Genomic DNA, 19156 nt, shown 5'->3' with positions numbered 1-19156 from the left:
AGATGAGTCAATAAAAGAACGTAGTTGAGAATTAATCAAAGATTCAGGAATTTGATATAAAAACGGAAGCTTGGATATTGGACGGTAATTATTGAGGTCAGAGATGTCACCATTTTTATGTAGCAGGAGAACAGTAGCAGTTTTCCAAGAGGTTGGTATGATGCCAGAAAGAAGGGTTTGGTTAAAAATATGAGCTAAATATGGACTGATAAAATGAGCACTTAATAGAAGAAGATATGGATCTAGATGGTCTGCACCAGCATTTTTGGAAGCCTTCCCTTTACTCAAAATTTTAATGATATCAATTCAAGTGAATGAGGATATCTGGTGGGGTTTGGTGAATTAAGACTTTAATATAATCCATTTTTGGGAGCAAGCTTCGTTTTCCGCCATATATTTCCAGAAGGGCTCTTATTTTTTCTAAATTACAACTCTGAATTTCTTTTTCCTTGCTTGAACAAATGGATGCAAAGCTTAACACAGTGACGGTTGGAGAATAACCATCCCTCAGTATGGCGGAGGAGTTACCTGATGCCGTACTTTCCTGAATACCTCTCTGTGGGTGTACGCTTCTTGGCGCTCTGTGTGACGGGTGAACGGGATGAAATAAGTGCACACGACATTCACCGTTTCATCCTCGGTGGGCATTCTGATTTTGTTACTCCTGAAAAGGAACTTATGCTTAGTCATTTCATGTCAACATAACGTGGGTCATAAGACATCTTGTATTTTATAAGCGCTAGGATCAGACAGTCAACCCGTTCGGGCAGTTTATGGATGAACATGCCTGTTATGGCTGTTATATTTGTATTCTGTTAACATTTGAAAATGAATGTGCACTAGTGGCTATCCCCAACAATAGATCTGCTCTCAAAATTTACTTTTTACATTGACCACATTGTAACTTTGACATATTACCAGTTCCAAAGCTCAAAAGGAAACAGATCACCAACCTTTCTACTGTTCTAATTGCTTTCATGTTATTTCATATACTAGTCCTTCACAAAAAATTAGCATATTGTGATAAAGTTCATTATTTTCTGCAATGTACTGATAAACATTAGGCTTTCATATATTTTAGATTCATTACACACAACTGAAGTACTTCAAGCCTTTTATTGTTTCAATATTGATGATTTTGGAAAAAAAGTCGAGAAAAAACAAAAATCCCCATCTCAAAATATTTGCATATCATGAAAAGGTACTCTATAAAGAAGCTACTAACCTAATCATCTGAATCAACGAATTAACTCAAAACCCCTGCGAAAGATTCCTGAAGCTTTTATTTTATTTTATTTTTATTTTTTTGAACCTGTCCTGTTCAGCTGTTTGACACGGAGAATAGAAGTCTAAGTGCCCGGATAGTCTGAACAGTTTTAATGTTTCACATTGAGAGTCTGACATGCTCCCGTCCTGATCATTCAACAATACATACCTCGTTTATTATGACAAAGCAGCGAACAGGAAGGGGTCATGGGGGAACAGAAGAAAAGAAACACGAGAAAAGAAAGAAAAACACAAACTACAACAAGAAATACATTGAACATCTAGACCAATTACTAATACATTGGTGCTATCGTCAGCTAGATGTATTTCCGGTTGACACCATGTGGGGGGCCTGTTGACCAGGGAAAGAGGGGGACAAGGGTGGGGGAGTCTATAAGCTATAGGGATAGAGTGTCAGCACACAAATCAGCTCTATGAACTAAAACCCAGTAATCGTGTGAATCCCTTGTGAGTGTAAGCCCGTTGGTGACCAGCCCTACGCCACCCCATCGCCAATCCCGGCACCGGTCAATCAGTGCCAAATAAAAACTGAGATAGAGGTTGAAATCCGCACTTTCGAGTCATGCTGAGAGCAGCGCTCAATATCAAAAGACCACATGATTGAGCAGGCTGGCGTGAAGCTAGAACGGCAAGCTTGCGTCTGATTAGTATCATGGAGTCATGTGATTATTTTTGCGACGTCTCATTGGTGAAATCGGTAGAGGTACTTGCTACTACTACAGCTATTACAGCTTCTCGGCATCGCTGGAAAAAACAATAATCTAATTAATAATCTGTTGTTTCTTTAGCACCTTTGGATGTAAAAGAGTGCTTATTCACCACCACAAAAGCTTCTGGAGCAAAATAGTATCAGGGTGAAAAATTTGACAGAACACCGGCTGTGAACACGTGTGTGAAAGTAGGGGGGGGGGGTCAAGTCATCAGCCAATCAAATTTGCATTTGAGGGGGGAAAACTGGACTAGCACATTCAGTAAGTGAAGAGGGGTCAATGTAAGTCTGAACATATTGAAAGTATAGTAATTCACGTGATAATGGTAGGGTTAATTCTGTCCTTACAACATGGGAAGACAATTTAAATTACCTATGTAATTGAAGTCACTATATAATGCAAATAAGGTTGCGTAAAAGTTGGTGGGTACAATTTAAGTATCCTGAAAAGTTGGTCGTGATATGTCCCTACTGTCCCTATGCAAACCTACGCCCTTGGATCATTGTCATGCTGAAAGACCCAGCCACATCTCATCTTCAACGCCCATGCTGACGGAAGGAGATTTTCACTCAAAATCTCTCGATACATGGCCCCACTCATTCTTCCCTTTACACCAGGGGTCGACAACCTATGACACACGTGTCAGCACTGGCACACGAAGGGTTAACTAGTGACACGCAAGCGCATGGCAAAATTAAAAAAATAAAATAAAATAAAAATTTGCCCATTCACCTGAAATTTAACCCCGAAACACAGAGTCCGCCGCGCTACGTTAAGTTCTGTACCGAATGACGCAACAAATACGTTTGTGTTATAGTCAATACGAGGCGGTCCACATGATCTGTCCGGCTCCGCCTCTCCGGTCCGTCAAAACTAATACGTACAAGCTCTATTTTCTGGTCAGTCCAGGGTCCCCCCAGGATTGATAAATCTAAATTCAAGACTTTTAAGACCTTTTTTAATGCCATTTCAACTGAAAATTAATACTTTTCTCGCACCCATTATTTAGATAATATTGAATCATATTAAAAAAATAACGCACTGAACATCAAATTTAACCTCAATTACTAAGTGTGTTTGACAAAAGAATGCACATTTATTGAAGATACAATTAAAACAAAAAGTTTCGTGCCAAAGAACGGCCCTCTTTATGTCAAGACCTACCTTATTAAAATATTGTAATAATAATCGTGCTGTCAAGCGATTAATTTTTTTAAAATTGTGACTAATCGCATGCTGTCAATAGTAAACTTGCAATTTTTTAAAATACATAAATTATATATTTCAATTTTTAAATACACCTATTGGCACAGGAGTTCGTCAAATTTAAGCCTCATTAGAAACAAGAAAAGAGTTTTCCTTTACACTTGAAAAGATGAATCAAATATGAATTTCCCCCCAAATAACTTGTAAAAAGGGAGGTACAGAGGAAGAGCATGTCTACTGACAGTTCTGAGATCAAGGGCTCAAGCGCAGGTTCTGTGTGAAGTTACCATTTTATTTTTGGGGTACGGGCTATAATTTTATCTCATATTAGACTGACTTTTTAAAGAATGAGGAACCTTTTGCAGGTGTTTTGAATTACACATGTGGCAAGTGTGTACAAAACTGAAGCTTTTCATCATATTCATTTTTTTTTTTGGTTTGTGTTTTGGGTTAAAATGCCCAACTTATGTTTTGCCCGAGAACGTGGACTTCACCCCAATCCTCCGTCTTTGTGCCCAAAAATAGTGCCTGGAGCCTCCATGGTGGAAGTTTTAGTGGTGCTCTCATTAAAATTATTTCATTCTGCATGTTCATTTACGGTTTATCGCTATACTTTTATCCAAACATGCTCAAAAACAACGATAATGGGTCGCGCCAACAGCCAGACGGGTTCACGCTCATCATGCTGCCTCAACGTGCCCCATTTCGGCCATTAAAACCCAAAATTAGGTTTTGCCAGAATCAAGTCAACAGGATGATATCATGATACTCTTTCCCAGAGGCAGAGCTGGCGGCATTGGAGAATGAGAGGGAGCCTGTTGCGGGGTATCGAATTTCAAACTACGGAATGCTAGAAGGGCCACAATTTATCGCGCAAAGCAGGGTTGCGTGATGCCGTTAGTAAATAGTTTAACTGAAAGCTTAGTTAAAAATGTATATTACGACCGGCCCAAACGTCAGGCCGGCCCACCGGGAACTGTCCCAGTTCGGGCCTGGTACTGCGCGATTGCCTGCTGTTGTGATGTTGATGCTAATGATGATAACGGCGCGCACGCACGAGGTGCATTGCATCATACAAATTCTATGCGTCATCTTCGTTATGGATTAAAATAAATAAATTAAAAAAAACTTCGTCACGGATATAATTTAAGTTGCACTGAGATGTTCTTGAAAATTAAAACCACGGTGGAAAAATTCCAGACTTACGACAGCTAATTTAATACTTTTAATACCTTTAATAATGGAAAACTAAATTCAATGCCTTTTTAATACTTTTAATAACCCACAGGTACCCTGTCAGCCAACCTGCAGCCGGATCAAGCTCTGCTGTTTAGCACGCACCAAGCAGGAAATAGATATCCGGTCTTTCAAAGTAAATCATGTTTCCAAAAGTATTATGCATCTAATTTTAACTATATTGTAGAAACTTGCTTGTTTCCGTGTGAGTCAAGGATCACACTTGAGATGAACCAACTAGTAGTTTGTAACAGAAAAAGTGTGACGATTACAGGAGTGCCTAAATGTAAAAAATTGTTGTTTTTCAGAAAGCCACAATCAAATAACCCTTTCTGGATATTTCACGGAACAAAAGTAAATTAAACAAATAATAATATAATAATACTTAATAATAATAACACTATTAATCAAATAACCAAATAACCCTCTCTGAGTTCTTCACAGAAAAAGGCCAGAAAATAAATAACACTATTAGAAAAAAAAAAAAAAAAAAAAGCTCTCTGGTATTGTTCAGGGGGCCGGACCAAATGTCGGGACGGGCCGTAGTTTGGGGACCCCTGTTAAAGTGTATTATTTACCAGTATATTGAAATGCATGCCTTTTAGTTTTTATGGTGCTTTCACGCTCAAGTGGGGGCGCCCTTGCGCGTCCTCACGCGAAGAAGAACGCGCTCACCTGAAGAAGAGCGCGCTTACACACGAAGAAGAAGAAATGCCGCATCCAAGCGAGTGAGCGAGTTAGTGAGAGGGAAGCACTGCGACGACCCTATGTTCTTTGTTAATGCTTGTAAAATATCTACAGAGGCAACGCCTGTATGCATCATCTTTTGTGTTGTTGTGTGTTTCCACTCGCGATCGGACACTTAAATCCAGTTGTGTAGTGGTTTGAACGATGTGCTAATGCTAGCGAACGCATGCTAACTGTTTTGTTATTACTGAATTAGCAGCTAATCATCGCTTATTTACGTTGATGCAAACCTGTTTGTTATTGGGGACGAAATTGATTTGTTTCATTTCTATTTTCAGTTCCACTCTTCAAGTGATGGTTGAATAAAGTCAGCAAATTATACCAACGTCTTCTGTATCGTCATTTCGGAGTTTAGCTAGCTGTATAGCTGTCTCGGTGAGGACAGTGCAGTCTATTCCCTCCCGATGCAGTTATCTCCACCTTGCAATGACTGCAAGACGTTTTGTTGTAATTTTTCCTCGTGAAGTGAAGACACACTTTCGAGCGTTTGAACCTACGTGCTGTCATTGTTATGTTTACGGCTACAATGCTCGTGCTAAACCATCGTAACCTTTCATTTTCACCCTCTTTCCTGGTGAAGTGTAGCCAAACTTTGGAGCGGGCGGTTCTTGGCGCCATGCTAGTTTGATGCGTTTGGACAACAAGAAAGTCACGAGCAATATGCGTCTTCAGGAATCGTTAAAGGGATCGTTAAGGCTTTTTGATTGTGATGTCGAGGCCTCCAAACACTAGGAACCGGTTCCGAATTGGAATCGGATTTCGATTCTCATCCCTAGTAGTGGGGGTGTTCTGAAGATCAGTTCTTTTTGTTATTAGTTCGCTCGCCCACCAGAGGGCAGAATAGGATTCCCTTATAGTCCTGTGAGAGTAGAGTAACTGAAGTTGTTTTTTTCTTCCTGGTTTAAGAAACGTTATTGAAAAGAGAGGAGGTTGCTCTTCTCATACCATCCGAACTAGTAACAATTCCTTGTGCTATCCCAAGTATTTTGTGCGTCCAACACCAAAACCACACCCATCTGTCGGTATTAATGTGGATGGAATTCAAGTAAACTTCTAATTCGCAACTCCTCTACTGTCTTCATTTAACCCTAAAGTCTTGGGGGAATACAAGGCGAATATTACATTCTAATAGATGTACATTCTGTGATTATCAAACAAGATCGCCAGTAATCATTCGACACTCCAAAAAAAATGGTCCTTCGAGCTCGGATATCGATGATTACAGAGTGATTATGGCTCATAATATTCCCCCAAGTGAAGATGTGCGCCCACGACGTCAGATCCGTCAACCAGCATGGATGGGTGATTACGATGGCTACATCCTACCGCAAGCAGCAGCTATACAGGATGCTTCTTGTGCCACTCGGACACATGAGTACGGTGGGACAACAGAGAGAGAGGGAACCGTCGAGATGACCCCCCTCACCCCACACCCCACCGACCTGTCTTCCAGATATATCCTAGCGTCAGGGTATACAAACACACCTCTTCCATTGCCGGCGTACACAAGCACACCTCATCCAGCACCTTATGTGAATGCATCCCAATCATACCCCCCTGCCATGATGGACATGCTACAACACCTCCAAGAAGAAAATCGGAAGCTGCAGCTAGAGATGAGGAACATGAGGCATCAGATGGACAGTAGAGGCTTGAGGTCTACGTCAATCAGCCGAAATCCAGCACCTCTTCAACTGCCACCACCATCCCCCGCACAGCCCATAGCACCATACCAGGCGAGGGAACACCACCAACACCTCCATCCAACTCCAACATCTCCAGTGGTTAGACACGCGCAAGATGATGAATGGCCGCTGCCTCCTCCACCAGTAACCTTCCAGGAGCCCCCACAGGTGCAACCAGTCCCACCACCGCATCCTCCAGGTCTGATGGAAGAACTTAGAGAATGGCTGCAACGTCTGGAAGCATGTCTGTCACCAGCTCCTTCTGTAACGTCTGATGCTCATCAATATGACAATGTGGCAAGGTCAACCACATCCCTCAGACATATATCAGACCAACTGCATGCTGTGGCCGACCCCTTCCATCCATTACAAGGGTCCACTTCGCCACATAGTACGGAGAAGATTTACAGAGGTCCAAAACCTTCTATCCCCAAGTTCACGCGAGATGACCCCAGGGAGTTTGCCAGGTTGAGGCTGGCACTGGAGAACATTCTACCAGATGACGCTACTGGGAGATTTAAATACCAAATACTGTGTGACCACTTAAAATTTGAAGATGCTCTTCTCATAGCTCATTCTTACTGCCATTCATCCCATCCCTACTCTGATACTATGGCCTCTCTGAATAAGAGCTATGGTCAGCCCCACCAACTATCACTGCAGCGCATCTCAGAGCTGATGGAGGAGCCCAGCATCAAAGCGGGTGATACGGTGGGATTCAGAAGGTTTGCACTACGCGTCCGAGCCCTCGTTGGAATGATAGAGCAACTGGGTGAGGAAGGCCGAGTGGAGCTGCAGTGCGGGTCTCATGTAGCGAGGCTGCTGAAGAAGCTCCCCCAAGATCTCCGCGCTACTTTTCGTCGGTACCTCTATTCACGGAGAGACGGCGTCCAAACCTTGATGGACTTTGCTGAGTGGCTTGAGCACGAGCTGATGATTCAGGAAGGTGGGGAAAGGCTCGACAAGATAGAAGAACGCGAGAAGGAGAAGAGAACAACTAGAAGGACAGCAACCACACTGTATGGATCTTCTCAAGACATGCTCTTACAGTCAAGCTCTACCGAAGTTGAAGTTCCTCCAGAAGCCGCAGAGAAACCCAGAGCTTATTGCCCCTACTGTAACAACGCACTACACTTCCTCGATCAGTGTTTGAACTTCAAGCAGCTCACCAAGGAGCAGAAGACCACATGGGTAAAGGCTAACAACAGCTGCTGGCGCTGTGGACGGCATCATCAGGCTGCCCAGTGTAGACTGAAAATATTGTGCAAGGTATGTAAGGGAAAACATTTAGAAGCCTTACATGATGTCAACTTGCGGAGTGCCACCACTGAGAATAACGCATATGAGACAGCTTCAGATGAGGTAAAGTCCTCTGCCGACATTCTGTACCTGGATCGGCGTGCAGGCTGTAATCAAGTCCTTCTAAAGGTCTGTAAAGTACTACTAAGAAATGGTGGCCACACCCTGGAGACCTACGCCATACTAGACGATGGTTCGGAGAGGACAATACTCCTACAAGATGCCGCTCAGAGGCTGCAGCTCCAGGGACCTCCAGAGAATCTCACCCTAAGGACAGTACGACAGGACTTGAGGACGCTACATGGTTCCTCAGTGACATTTGAGATCGCGCCAGCTGGTCAGCCAAAGAAGACCTTCATCATCAAAGGGGCCTTTACTGCAGAAGAACTAGGTCTAGCTGAACATTCTTATCCAATAGAGGGGCTTCAGCGTAGATACCGCCATCTCAAAAGGCTACCACTCCTGCCGATCTTGAATGCTCAGCCACTCCTGTTGATAGGCTCGGACTGCCCGCATCTGGTGACACCCATTGAGCCTGTCCGTCTTGGCCCACCTGGGGGCCCAGCTGCTATCAAGACCAGGCTGGGTTGGGCCCTACAAGGACCAGTCAAATCTTTCCAACCGCACGGCCAAAGTCAGTGTTTTTTTCTAGCCACTAATCCCCCAGCAGCTGACCTCTATAGACAAGTAGAGAAGCTCTGGCAACTGGACATCTTACCATACAGAAGTGAGAGACTAGTGACAAGGTCACGGAGAGACCAAGAGGCCATTAACCTACTGGAGGAAAAGACAACGAGGGTAGAAGTAGCAGGAGTGCAAAGATACGCCACCCCACTTCTCCGAGTAAGCAACATGCCCACACTCACAGCGCCGCCTGAGGCTACCCTTCCGTGCCTGCGTAGCACAGAGAAACGTCTCCGTAAGGATCCAGTCAAAGCGGAGGCTTACAAAGCGGAGATCATGAAGCTGGAAAAGGCTGGCTATATCTCCCAGGTGAGCCAAGAGCAAGTGAGAAGCTCCAAAGAGTCTTGGTTCATTCCTCACCACATGGTGGCCCACAATGGGAAGAACAGAGTGGTGTTCAACTGCTCATTCACTTACCGAGAAAAAAACCTAAATGACCTGCTGCTATCTGGGCCAAACCTGTGTGCATCGCTATTGGGGGTGTTGTTGCGTTTCAGGGAACACTCCACTGCTGTCATCAGTGACATAAAGGGAATGTTCCATCAAGTAAGACTGCTACCTGAAGACCGGCCTCTGTTGCGCTTCTTGTGGCGTGATCTGCAGCAAGACTCAGCACCCAGGGTGTACGAATGGCAGGTCCTTCCTTTCGGGACCACCTGTTCACCGTGCTGCGCAATATCAGCTCTCCAGAAACACGTACGTGACCACAGTCAGCACGGAGATGAAGTTCGCGAGTCCGTTGAGAAGTACTTCTACGTGGACAACTGGATGCAAAGCTTCCCTACTCCAGAACAGGCCAAAGAGAATGGAGATAGACTAAGGGAACTACTGCTAGCAGGAGGTTTTTAGCTGAGGCAGTGGGCAAGCAACATGCCTGACGTCATCAGTCACTTGCCCAAAGAGATCAGGTCAGAGCATAGTGAGCAGTGGCTTAACCACATCGACATGGACCCACAAGAACCTGCTCTGGGCTTACACTGGCTATGTCAGACGGATGTGCTCCGTTACAAGTCACGCTCATATGGTGCCGTGGGATACCTACGCACAGAAGATGTGCCAGGGCGAGTGGAGGTGGCATTCCTTTCAGCCCGCTCAAGAGTGGCCCCCAAACGCCAGCTTTCTATGCCTCGTCTGGAGCTGTGTGCCGCCCTCACAGGTGCCCAACTGGCCAATGTTTTGGTCCAAGAGCTCACCCTAGAGGTGACCAGTGTAGTTATGTGGTCAGATTCCACCACTGTCCTCACCTGGATTCAATCAGATTCCTGTCGTTTTAAAGTGTTCGTGGGAACCCGCATTGCTGAGATCCAGGAGTTGACCAGCAGCCAGGCTTAGCACTACGTGGGCACAGCTGAGAACCCGGCAGATGATCTTACCCGAGGAAAGATGTTGAAAGAATTGAGAGGTGAGAACCGCTGGGCTCAGGGCCCCCCCTTTTTACATGGGTCACCTGACTTATGGCCAGTACACCCAGACATAGTGTATGAGGATAACCCGGAAGAGCTGCGCAAGCCCACAGCCTGCCTTGTTAGTACATTTGTGCCCCCTTTACCTGATGCTGAACAGTTCAGCAGTTTCAGAGATCTTCTGCACGCGACTGCGCGGTACTTCCATGGGGCGGCGGTGGACACCGACAACAACCCCACAGTAGAGGAGTACAAGGAAGCCGAGCTCAGTATTTTGAGGTCGGCTCAGAGAGAGAGCTTTCCTGAGGACGTCCAGTGCTTGGCAGCTGGGAAACCAGTCCCTTCATCCAGCTGCCTAATCACCTTAGCTCCCGAATATGACGAAGCTCTGCAACTGTTGCGTGTAGGTGGTCGACTGCGGCGGTGCCAAGACCTCGAGAACGACGCAACCCACCCAGTAGTCTTGCACCCCAAGCATGCGGTGACCAAGTTGCTCATCAGACAAACTGACAGCGACCTTAAACACCCAGGTACAGAACGGGTCTTCGCTGAACTGAGGAGGAGGTTCTGGATTCTTCGTGGTCGTGCAGCTGTTCGAAAGGAACAGCGCTTATGTCCTGAGTGTCAACGATGGAGAGCCCAACCGATCAACCCCAAGATGTCAGATCTGCCTCCTGCCCGCCTCAGGTTGCGGCAACCCCCATTCTACTCAACGGGGATAGATTGTTTCGGTCCTATGCAGATCAAAATTGGACGTCGAAATGAGAAACGTTGGGGCCTGCTCTTCAAATGCATGACGACAAGAGCAGTCCATATTGAGGTCCTGTCAAGCATTAACACTGACTCCTTCCTAATGGCACTGAGGAGATTCATATCCCGCCGTGGGAAACCGGCCGAGTTGCTCTCTGATCAGGGCACCAACTTCAAAGGTGGAGACAGGGAGCTCCAAGAGGCCTACAAAGCTCTGCATCCTTCGCTGCAAGCCCAGTTGGCCGAGCAACAGATTGAATTCAGATTCAACCCACCAAGCGCCCCTCATTTTGGAGGTTCGTGGGAGCGAGACATAAGGTCCATCAAGTCCGCCATGAATGCTGCTCTGGGCTCACAAGTTGTCAATGGTGAAGTGTTGACCACCATCTTGATAGAAATTGAGGGCATCCTCAACTCTAAGCCTTTAGGCTATTCGTCAGCAGATGTAGCAGACCCTGACCCTGTTACTCCCAATCTGCTGTTGATGGGGCGGCCAGACCCCTCCCTGCCTCAGGTGGTGTACCACGACTCAAATCTACTCAGCCGACGTCACTGGAGAACCTGCCAAGTGCTGGCAGACCGCTTCTGGTCACGGTTCCTTCACTACTACCTACCATCACTGCAAACGCGGTCCAAGTGGCAGGTGGAAACAGCCCCTCTACAGGTAGGCGCTGTGACCATGATCGTGGACCCACAATTGCCTAGAGCATCATGGCCTGTTGGGAAGATCACCAAGGTGTTCCCAGGGACTGATGGACTGATTCGCACCGCGGAGATTAAGGTCAGAAACCGTACATATGTCCGACCTGTGAGCCGTCTCGTCAGACTCCCTGCTGCACCAGAATTGTTTGAACAGTAATAAACAGGTACAGCAAATTTGATTGTACAAATTTGGGGGCGGCTGTTCTGAAGATCAGTTCTTTTTGTTATTAGTTCGCTCGCCCACCAGAGGGCAGAATAGGATTCCCTTATTGTCCTGTGAGAGTAGAGTAACTGAAGTTGTTTTTTTCTTCCTGGTTTAAGAAACGTTATTGAAAAGAGAGGAGGTTGCTCTTCTCATTCCATCCGAACTAGTAACAATTCCTTGTGCTATCCCAAGTTATTGTGTGCGTCCAACACCAAAACCACACCCATCTGTCTGTATTAATGTGGATGGAATTCAAGTAAACTTCTAATTCGCAACTCCTCTACTGTCTTCATTTAACCCTAAAGTCTTGGGGGAATACAAGGCGAATATTACATTCTAATAGATGTACATTCTGTGATTATCAAACAAGATCGCCAGTAATCATTCGACACTCCAAAACAGGGGGTGTGTGCGTGTGTGTTATGTTTACATAAGTTGATGATGCTGTTCAGCTGTAATTACTGTTGCACTTATTTTTGATATATTTTCGCCAATATGCATTTATTTTTTAGTTAATTGAAAAAGAGGAATGGTAGTTTTACTATTTCAGTGTATGTCCATGTTGTTTTCTTCGGAGTAAAATTACAGCTATGTTGGATAGATTAAAAAAAAAAAAATGGATGTGCGTCATTAATCTTGGTGTGGCACACTGATTGACAAGAAAATTTGAAAGTGGCACTCCAAACCAAAAAGGTTGCTGACCCATGCTTTACACAGATCAGTCGTCCTGGTCCCTTTTTAGAAAAACAGCCCTAAAGCAGCCCCAAAGCATGATGTTTCCACCCCTCACTACTTCACAGTGAGTATGGTGTTCTTCAGATCCAATTCAGTATTCTTTCTCCTCCAAACCCGAGAACCTGTCTTTCTACCAAAAATATCTATTTTGCTTTCATCTGACTATCACACATTCTCCCAGTCCTCTTCTGGATCATCCAAATGCTCTCTAGCGAACCGCAGACGGGCCTGGACCAGCCTATACGCAGACTATGCAGCTGCTTAGGGCCCCTGAACACTAGGGGGCCCCTAATCTGGCAATTGTTTGATTTAAATTCTATTTTGTTTACTGCAGTTTGCTTTATTTGACTTTAGTGAGTTTTGATACTTGATTACAAGCTTAAAAAAATAAAAGTTCTTCCTTAACTTCTTTCTTTCCTCTTTTAGAAAAAGGTTTGGCGCTATCTACTGTAAGTATTGACAATCATTTGGGGTGAGAAGTTTGAAGTATGCAGTGCAACAAAATCTGATTAAGATACAAAATATGGACGGACGTATGGGTTGGATTGCATTTATGGGTTTCACAGTACACTGTGACGAAATGGTGGGCCAAAAATATGGGCCCTTTTGCATTATTTTGCTTAGGGCCCCCAAATGACCTGGGCCGGCCCTGGACGTGTACTTTCAGGATTTGAGTCCCTGGCGGCGCATTGTGTTACTGATTGTAGCCTTTGTTGCTGTAGTCCCAGCTCTCTGTAGGTCATTCACTAGGTGTAATTCTGGGATTTTTGCTTACCGTTCTTGTTATCATTTTGACGCCACGTGGTGAGATCTTGCAAGGAGAACCAGATCGAGGGAGATTATCAGTGGTCTTGTATGTTGTCCATTTTCTAATAATTGCTCCTAAAGTTGATTTCTTTACACCAAGCGTTTTACCTATTGCAGATTCAGTCTTTCCAGCCTGGTGCAGGTCTACAATTTTGTTTCTGGTGTTGTCCGACAGCTCTTTGGTCTTGGCCATAGTGGAATTTGGAGTGTGACTGACTGAGATTGTGGACAGGTGTCTTTTATAACGATAATGAGTTAAAACAGGTGCCATTAATACAGGTAACGAGTGGAGCCTCGTTAGAAGAAGTTAGACCTCTTTGACAGCCAGAAATCTTGCTTGTTAGTAGGTGACCAAATACCTATTTTCTACTCTACTTTGGAAATAAATTCTTTAAAAATCAAACAATGTGATTTTTTTTCCACATTCTGTCTCTCATGGTTGATGTTTACCCATATTGACAATGACAGGCCTCTCTAATATTTTCAAGTAGGAGAACTTGCACAATTGGTGGTTGACTAAATACTTATTTTCCCCACTGTATGTGTATCTTTTTTTCAATGCTAAGCTGAATAAATTGAACACGCACCAAAAAAATGGGGGGGGCGGTGCACCACTTCGCGGTTTTCACTTATCGCGGTGGGTTCTGGTCCCCATAAACAGCGAAAAATGAGGGATTTCTGAAAAGTTTTAATTAGCAAGAATGATTCCCACAACTCGCCGGCCATCAGCTCAAGTCCCAGCCGAAAATAACGCGCCTCAGGCGGATGAAGGGATCGATGCGAGGCGCCCCCCTCCATCCGAGCATGCCGCTTAATTTGACTCAACAGTGCGTTTCTTCTTTTATATTACCGCTAGTTACACAAACTTGACGCTAACCTAACGGGAGCTCTTTTTTCACGGGAATTTCCGCTAGCTCTGGCAGTGTTCAACGCAAGCTGCAACGAAGGGCGGTAACTTTATAACATTGCAAAAAATGAAAACGATTGAAACCGTTACTCACCAAATTCAGTCTGCTGGCAAATGCAGGCAAGTGTGTGTGCTGCGCTCTGGTCTGCCCCGGAGTGGAAAAGGCCTGTTTTTTGTTTTTGCGCTTTGCAATGCAACCAAAGCCTCTCCCATCACTCCATGTTCGGTACACGTAAAGAGTAGGGATGGGAATCGAAATCCGATTCCAATTCGGAACCGGTTCCGAGTGTTTCGAGGCCTCGACATCACAATGAAAAAGCCTTAACGATCCCTTTAACGATTCCTAAAGACGCGTATTGCGTCGTGGCGTGTGTTGTTGTCCAGACGCATCAAACTAGCATGGCGCCAAGAACCACTCGCTCCAAAGTTTGACTACACTTCACCAGGAAAGAGTGTGAAAATGAAAGGTTACGACGGGTAAGCACAAGCATTGCAGCCATAAGCATAACAATGACAGCACGTAGGTTCAAACGCTCGAAAGTGTGTCTTCACTTCACGAGGAAAAATTACAACAAAGCGACTTGCAGTCATTGCAAGGTGGAGATAACTGCATCGGGAGGGAATACGATTGCGCTGTCCTCACAGAGAGGCTCATTCCTGGCTATAAAAAAAAAAAAAAAAAGTCCCGGCTATACAGCTAGCTAAACTCCCAAATGACGATGCAGAAGACGTTGGTATAATTTGCTGATTTTATTCAACCATCACTTGAAGAGTGAAACTAAGAATAGAAATGAACAAATCAATTTTGTCCCCAATAACAAACAGGTTTGCATCAACGTAAATCAGCGATGATTAGCTGCTAATAACAGTATGGTTAGCATTCGTTCGCTAGCATTAGCACATCGTTCAAACCACTACACAACTGGATTTAAGTGTCCGATCGCGAGTGGAAACACAACAACAACAACACAAAAGATGATACATACAGGCGTTGCCTCTGTAGATATTAACATTAACAAAGAACGTAGGCTCGTAGAAGTGTTTCCCCTCTCACTCACTTGGATGCAGCATTTCTTCTTTGGGTGTATGCGCGCTCCAGAAGTTCTCAAACTGCGGCCCAAATACGGCCCGCCTCCACATTTGGTCCGGCCATTTTGAATTTTTTTTTTTTTTTCTCAATCGTGTTATTTATTTTCTGGCCTTTTCCTTGAAGAATTCAGAGAGGGTTATTTGGTTATTATCTATTTAATTAATAGTGTTTTTATTATTAATTATTATTATTATTATTATAAAGAATCCAGAAAGGGTTATTTGATTGTGGCTTTCTGAAAAACAGTAATTTTTTACATTTATGCACTTCTGCAATCGTCACCCTTTTTCTGTAACAAACTGACCCCGGCCCCTCATCAGAGAAGGGAAAAGTTATGTGGCCCTCACAGGAAAAAGTTTGGGGACCCCTGCTTTAACACATATTGCCAAAGGCAGAACAAAAACCTATCTGCCAATATATACCAATATTTTTTTATTTCTATTAGATAAATGTTTCAGTAAAATGTTACACATTCTTATGTATTTGCCACTTATTGCCACAGTTAACATTGAGGCTTTGGGCCTCTTTTGATCTCATTGTGAGTTTGTAGGGTTGTGACTTCTGATTAAACAAACTCGATGCCAATCAAAACGTTTGTTCTTTTCCCCCAATTTAGAATCGATAAGAGAATCGATAAAGAATCGAATCGTTAAGCAATATCGATAATGGAATCGGAATCGTAAAAATCCTATCAATTCCCATCCCTAGTGAAGAGTGTGCGCGCGTTTGGAATAATGGAACGCAGCTTGGGCAGATGATTGGCTCTCGTCAGCGAAGCATCTAGAAGGATTTGCTGACTGTCCAAGTGTCACTTTTTTAAAGAACCGATTTCTTAAGTGCTCAGTTTACGTACTAAGTTAATCACATGATGATAATAATAATAATAATTAAATAAAACCTCCCGACCCCCCCCCCCCCCCCCCCAAAAAAGAATTTCTCCTCGGATCTACACAATTCACGTAGGTCGCCCTTTTTGACTTCAAAACGGCGAATTTCGCCGAAAGGTGAGAGATTTTCATGCCTGACAATAGATTGGTTTATTTACATTTCAAAAACCAGAAACCATTCATTTACCAATGTGATTGCACTTATAGTTTACATATTTAAATATTCAGATATTAAGATTTGAATGAGGCAAAATAACATGCTTTTTCTTTCAAATATATTGTTATAATCGTTAGTTTCAGATGTACTGTTAATTATTTTCTGTATAAAAATGAATTTGCTGTTCAAAAAGTCTTTTTTTAAACTTGAGTCTTGAAAAAGAGGGGATCGTGTTATAATGAGGGCTGTCTTATATTCGGGCCGATAAGGTAAGTTGTTTAAAAAGAATATATGTTTAAAAAGAAAAATCAATACAAAAAAGAAAATTTTCAATCATAGAAAAAGTTTTTGAATGCGGAAAGATATTTGAGATTGAAAAATTTGCATTTCAACACTTAATTTTTCATTGGAAAAGTTTTGATTAAAGCAATCCTTTTTGTATTTGGGCCATATTAAGGGTAGGACATTTGTGTCTCAATCATTTCACCCAGGCAATTAAAGTTGCTTCGGTAAAAAAAAAAAAAAAATCAATCAAAGAAAAAAAATCATTTGAAAAATAAAATTGCCCTCCCCTAATATTTTTTTTTAATGACAATTAAATTCAAAGCATATGACCGTCTAAGGTGTTAGTCACATGATCTGTTCAAAACATAATTTTCACCCATTATAAACATTTTTTTGGTTGATTTCATTCATTTTTGTTCCTGTTTTATTGCTTTACAATTTTTATATATATAGGAAAGTCAGTTGTGTCCTCACCATGGATGTTTGACATATCTCAATGATTCGCGAGCAAAGGCACATTTGTTGTCGATTTTGATGGCTTCTCTGATTAGGTCCAGGGCCAACCCACACAAGCTTCTTGAGTCCATGCCTCGTTTCCACTGGAGCTGTAATAATCTGCAGTAAAACAGGGATCGAGAATTAGCGTATACGTTTAACACCCTTTTAAAAGTAACATAACATCTTTTCAGCTGACACTTCACACATTCAAGTTACAAAGTAAGAGAGAAGGCAAAAAAAAAAAATCACCTTTCAGGTTATATTGCTTGGCATTACAAGGTCTCCTTATGTCCATGTGTGGACTAGGCGGAGTTTGACTTTTGGGGCAAAGGGGGGCACAACAGGTTGATTCAGCAAAAAAAATTAACTTACAAGAATATTTATAATAGTAAGTTGAAAGTGAGCGTTTTTTGTGTTTCCCATCATTCTTAAGGGGAATTCTAAGTCAGGCTGCTGGAAGAACAGCTATACTTTTAGCCAAGACCATCATCCATTGAATATGGTACGCCCGCCGGTGTCGTGCTGAAGGAATTCGGCCCCCAACGCCAAGCCGCGGAAACGGAGACAGCCGAACGAAGTGGCGCTCTGCTGACGCCGCCCCCAGAGAGACCGGTGGGGGCCAATATGTTAACCCTTTGTACTAACTCCATGTTCCAAAAGTTTGAAGAAGGCTCACCGAAAACAAGTTGACAATTTATTCGTCGACGATGGTCAAAAAACAAGGCAAAAACAGACGACAGAGGGACAATTCTGGATCCAGGGTCGTCAAAACAACGGCTACATAGCAATGATCCCGAAACGTTTGCTATCTCAGTGTCCAGTCTTTTTTGAAAGCTGCTGTGGAGTGGGCCGGGCCGAAGGTGTGGCTGGGTGTTGTCTTGGGATCATCCCTCTGTGGCCGGTTAGGTTCGTGCGTGGCTGGGACGTGGTTGCCACAGCGACTGACGCTGGTCTTGACGTCCCAAGCGCCCGCTATCAACTTTGTTATCCTGGCTGGGCGAGACCCTACTTATTTTAGGACAGGGCGCCCTGCTCTTTGTCCTTGGAGTAGCCGGGAGAACGGATTGCAAGAGTTGGTGCGTCAATCTTGCTCGTGACGCACACATTGGGCTTCTGTGATAAGATGGCGTTGTGTATCTATTCTGCTTCTCTTCATTAAACTATGGTGTGCTATTTCTTTTCTATTCGATGTTTTAGAGTAGTACAAACAATCCTACAGTACATATAAGAAATGATACTATTCCCTGATTGTTTGTATTACGTGTGTTAGAGTAATGCAAACGGTTAGACTTTGCCTACGAGAAACGGTACCATCTTTTTCATTTCCCCCTCATGAGCCCCGACAGGGCTGATAAGGTGATTCACTTTACTGTGTCCAAGGGCATGGAGTGAAGTCTGCCTAAACTACAGTGCCTTGCAAAAGTATTCGGCCCCCTTGAACCTTGCAACCTCTCGCCACATTTCAGGCTTCAAACATAAAGATATGAAATTAATTTTTTTTGTCAAGAATCAACAACAAGTGGGACACAATCGTGAAGTGGAACAACATTTATTGGATAATTAAAACTTTTTTAACAAATAAAAAACTGAAAACTGGGGCGTGCAATATTATTCGGCCCCTTTACTTTCAGTGCAGCAAACTCACTCCCGAAGTTCAGTGAGGATCTCTAAATGATCCAATGTTGTCCTAAATGACCGATGATGATAAATAGAATCCACTTGTGTGTAATCAAGTCTCCGTATAAATGCACCTGCTCTGTGATAGTCTCAGGGTTCTGTTTAAAGTGCAGAGAGCATGATGAAAACCAAGGAACACACCAGGAAAGTCCGAGATACTACTGTGGAGAAGTTTAAAGCCGGATTTGGATACAAAAAG

The 19156-nt window shown here is 43.6% G+C and overlaps 1 protein-coding gene across 6 annotated transcripts in view; it reads right to left on the bottom strand.

Moving 5' to 3' along the window:
• LOC130913367 (mitochondrial import receptor subunit TOM70-like) overlaps positions 1 to 19156 on the bottom strand; it is a 122169-nt gene that overhangs the window by 12756 nt on the left and 90257 nt on the right. For 4 of the 6 annotated variants that reach the window (XM_057831935.1, XM_057831932.1, XM_057831934.1 and 1 more), the window contains exons 12-13: positions 17257 to 17397; positions 529 to 664 (exon numbers count right to left, since the gene is read on the bottom strand). In XM_057831935.1, coding sequence (XP_057687918.1) covers positions 529 to 664; positions 17257 to 17397 — 277 coding nt within the window. Of the gene's footprint in view, positions 1 to 528; positions 665 to 15479; positions 15570 to 17256; positions 17398 to 19156 lie in introns of those variants that run through there. The other 2 variants (XM_057831936.1, XM_057831937.1) reach the window with 2 other exon arrangements.

Source organism: Corythoichthys intestinalis, chromosome 3 (assembly GCF_030265065.1).
Source record: "Corythoichthys intestinalis isolate RoL2023-P3 chromosome 3, ASM3026506v1, whole genome shotgun sequence".
Classification (NCBI taxonomy): Eukaryota; Metazoa; Chordata; class Actinopteri; order Syngnathiformes; family Syngnathidae; genus Corythoichthys; species Corythoichthys intestinalis.
The sequence above is the reverse complement of the archived record's forward strand: the minus strand, read 5'-3'. Positions and strand labels throughout refer to the sequence as shown.